The sequence below is a fragment of the Branchiostoma floridae genome, chromosome 17, assembly GCF_000003815.2.
Source record: "Branchiostoma floridae strain S238N-H82 chromosome 17, Bfl_VNyyK, whole genome shotgun sequence".
Lineage (NCBI taxonomy): Eukaryota > Metazoa > Chordata > Leptocardii > Amphioxiformes > Branchiostomatidae > Branchiostoma > Branchiostoma floridae.
The window spans coordinates 10,158,595-10,162,686 of record NC_049995.1 but is presented as its reverse complement, the minus strand read 5'-3'; the positions used below and the strand labels follow the sequence as shown (position 1 = coordinate 10,162,686).

Below are 4,092 nucleotides of genomic sequence, written 5' to 3'. Positions count from 1 at the left end.
GCCCCGGTTTGGAAATGTGACCGAAATGTTATGATTCTGTTTATGAATATCCGTGATATATTGACCTGTGTACAAGGAATGACGCTATATCGAATGAAAAATTATTCATTTACACGTAGCTGTACTAGTTAACGTATTGAGGACCTATACGTAAATGTCATCGCTCTAATCATGTCTATTCTTTTTGTCTCAATGATTAATGAACGTTGTGGTTTCGACCCTAATGCAAATATGTAACCTTAAGAAACAGTACTGTAAAACGGGAAGGTTAAGCGGGATTTAATATCGGGGTAGGAAGAAACTGGAGTGCTAGCACTTTAATTTTCCATTTTAAGTCTATTATTATAACAAGGGGGTGGCGGGCAGAGGCGGTACTGGAAAGTTCGCTGTGATTTTAAGTTCGCATTAAAGATGTCACAAAAAAAGAGCATAAAATCAACGCGAACATTTGCTCGTTTACAGTGCATGTATAACATATGGGGTTAAAATTGTCAGTAGATAGGAGTACAACTTTTATATATTACATGTGTTTGTAGTAAAAGATAGTCTGCGTAGATATGAATATGAAATAGATATGTACATCTAGAAGTTTAATCTGCATAACCATACTTTATATGCATTTGAAACATTGTTTTAAAGATATTAGAACGACATAGTAAACTTGACACGATCATTATTTCGGAATTGTGTTTCAGTTCCACAAGAATTTTTACACAGTTGAAATAAAAATGCCATGACAATAAGCAATATATATCCATGTAATGTATACTCGAAATATACACATAAAACGTAAACTGGTGTATCATCAAAGATTATGAATTGAGAAAAAAAAACACATTCAAGCAACTAATCTAAAGTATTCAATAGCTGATCATATATACACACATATCATTTGTTTATTCACAATCAGAGGTATCGTGTCAGTGGAACTACCTAATTCAGTAAAAGCATCAAATGGCTGGTATTCTCAACATGATGTATTTCAATATACTCAGTCTGATATATATCGTACAAGCAGAGGTATATCGAAATCTTTAAAACAAAGAAATGCAATTCTTAATCACTTCACGATTTTTTAAAATCAAAGCCATCATCTGAAATATATGAATCTTAGATGTCTACTTTAAATTCCACTACTCATGTGTCAGATAGAAAATGTTATGTCTCTTGCGAGTAGTCGTCCCTGGGAGCCGCGAGATGTCCCACGGGGCCACGTAGGTGCCATGCCCGAAAGTGACAAAAAACATTCTGTGAACTGCCCGACAGCGCCCTTTAACCTTTAACCGGAAAAGGAACATTTCTTTTCAATATAGGCCTTGGTCGTGTCATGGTTGCTGGTGTGTCGTTGAAGCAAGTTTAACGTGTTGTCTCTGCTGTCGCTGCTTCATGGAGGTACAGTTGTAGCTGTCAATGTTTAAAGACAAATGAACGAAGTTAGTGTCAAACAAGACGACAGCGTGTCGAGGACAAAACACACAAAACCGAAAGTTCTGTTGCAGCATCAGTTTTTACCCAGTAGGGGGCCCAAAATAGACGATGACAATCGTTTCTCCAAGACCTGTCCACATACCAAATATCATTACGATTCATCTAAAGTTATGATGACCACGTGCACAAACAGACACATCAAACATAAACATCAAAAACATAACCTCCATTTTTTTCATGGAGGTAACAAGGCCATAGCATTTTGTACGATTTACAGTATGGTCGAAAACTTTTTCTATTCTAATATATATGGTACAGACACAGGTACATCGATATCCTTAAAACAAAGAAATACAAACATTACTACACAATGTTTCTTACATCAATTGTCTCTGAAAAACGGCTGATAATTGATGCGCACATGGATGCTATTCATAATAAAATGTGTGTTATATTACCTGTAGCTGTACATCCGGTCCCACCATCGGTACCGTCGCCATCAAACCCAGCTTTACATGTACACGTGCCGTCCGTGGCGGGGGGAGGGTTATCTGTACAATCGGCATCCGCGTGACACGTCGTACTGGCACAGCCATTTATGTCTGTAGGCAGTGATAAAGACATTTATCGTTGATAGTATCCCTAGACAAAGCATAGATTTGTACAAAGACCTCCTAACGGGACAGATTTTTATCGAAAAGTAAAGACGAAGCTCGGGCGATTTTGAAATTCGGGGAGCTCTAGCCGATCTAAAAAAAATCGACGGGTGTTCGTTTGGATTTTGATGCAGGCTTAACCACTGAGCGAAAAGGGTGTTTGTTTGTTTGTTTGTTTGTTTGTTTAAACTTAATTTGTATATCCATGAAAGCTCAAATCATTTTTCATTCAGGTCATGAGGGAAGAGGCATGGATCAGGCAAGCTAGTATATAACAGAGATACAATTTACTTCGTCAAGTCCTTATAAGAGTGAGCAAGCGGTTACTACGGAGGATGGTATCCAGGCTAGTTAGGTTCAAATACAGCAACAGAAATATATGTTTTTGAAAACTTTGTCTATCGTTACCTTCGGCGCAAAGTGTACCCTCGTAACCAGTCGCGGCTGTACAGTCACATGTGAATCCGTTCACTCCATCGTTACAGGCGGCTCCATTCTCACAAGGGTTGCTGCCGCATTCGTTAATATCTGGTTTGTACGTAAAGATGAAGAATTTTTTTTTCAATTCACATATCGATAAAGGTTAGGGAACATGTTTTAAGATCATGATATGATACAAAAGCTATTCATTTGCAGGCATTTGCATAGGTTGATGTAAACAGTCGAAACTGGCGTCGCGCATAACCAATGCAAAAAGGTCCCGTTTTCCTGTCTATTGGGGAGGCCCATACTCAATTTACTAATAACTACATGAGTTTGAAAGGCTAATTTTTGTGTGTGTTTTTTGAAACACTTGTTTGCCCTTTTTATTGATTTCCGTATAGTATGTGCTCCGATATGGGGAAGGGAAAAATTTTGTCCTCCAACATGCTTCCCAGAGCATTTACCCCCCATAGTTGAGGCTGTATTTAAAGTATTGTGCCCTTGGCAAATGCACTTCACACGAATTCCCTTAAAATGTTAAAGCTTAGGTGTAAATGTACCTAATGGGACGTTCCTCGGATACCATTTTGAGGACATGTACAGTCACACATTGAGCACACAAAAGAACCCACCATTCTTAACGAAAAGGGAAGGAACCCTTCTTTGTGTTCGGATAAGCAGCTTGTACTATTCAGTACAAACCTAAGTGTGTTACGCCTTGAGGTAGTTTACTGGGTATTTACCTTCAAAAATGCATTTTCAATACTGGGTATTTACCTTCCAAAAATGCATTTTCAATTTGTTGTTGACATTTTAAGGATCAAATACACTTAAATACATACTATTAAAAATATGAAGTTGCAAAAACACGATGCGTTTTTTTTCATTTGGTGATCCGTTGTAACATGTTTGAAATAAATTATATTAGTTAGTTCTTAATATTGTCTTATGTCATACTGTCTTGATTTGTCATAGACAGTATGGGTCAGAGACAGTATGTGTCAGATTGTGTCTAGTTAGGAACACATTTAAACATCCCAAAATATATACTTTCGAAACATTTGTTCGTCATTGAAGCGTTACCGTTGTCGCAGAGTGTCCCATCGTAACCGGCTGCAGTCGCACAGTCACATGTGAACCCGTTCACTCCATCAGCACAGACGCCTCCATTCTGACAAGGGCTGCTGCCGCATTCGTCAGTATCTGGTATGTACGAAACGATTAAGTATAGACTTTCAGTGTATATGCCAATAAAGGTTAGACATCCATTTTATATGCACCATAAGACGTTACTTTACCGGATACGTTTCATGATATTATAAACGTCACTTTTTTGCTTTATATCAAGACATTATAGATGATGAAAACATGAGTTACAAGGTTTGTGAGAAAATGGCACAGAATACCTGTACATCTGCTTCATTAAGAAATTCAAAGGGACACACTCACACTCTCTCCACTGTTCTTCTGCGCACATCCACAAAGATACTCAGGCACACACACACACACATGCACAGACACACACACACACACACAAACACACACGCAAGTACACACACACGTACACACACACACACACACACAC

At 38.2% G+C, this 4,092-nt stretch overlaps 1 protein-coding gene across 2 annotated transcripts in view; it reads right to left on the bottom strand.

Annotated features, from left to right (window-relative positions):
* Positions 1-579: 579 nt before the first annotated feature.
* Positions 580-4,092, bottom strand: part of LOC118404122 (fibropellin-1-like) — a 15,143-nt gene continuing 11,630 nt past the window's right edge. For both annotated transcript variants that reach the window (XM_035803114.1, XM_035803115.1), the window contains 4 exons: positions 3,591-3,710; positions 2,493-2,612; positions 1,887-2,030; positions 580-1,404 (listed from right to left, as the gene is read on the bottom strand). In XM_035803114.1, coding sequence (XP_035659007.1) covers positions 1,385-1,404; positions 1,887-2,030; positions 2,493-2,612; positions 3,591-3,710 — 404 coding nt within the window. In that variant the 3' untranslated portion in view covers positions 580-1,384. The remainder of the gene's footprint in view (positions 1,405-1,886; positions 2,031-2,492; positions 2,613-3,590; positions 3,711-4,092) is intronic.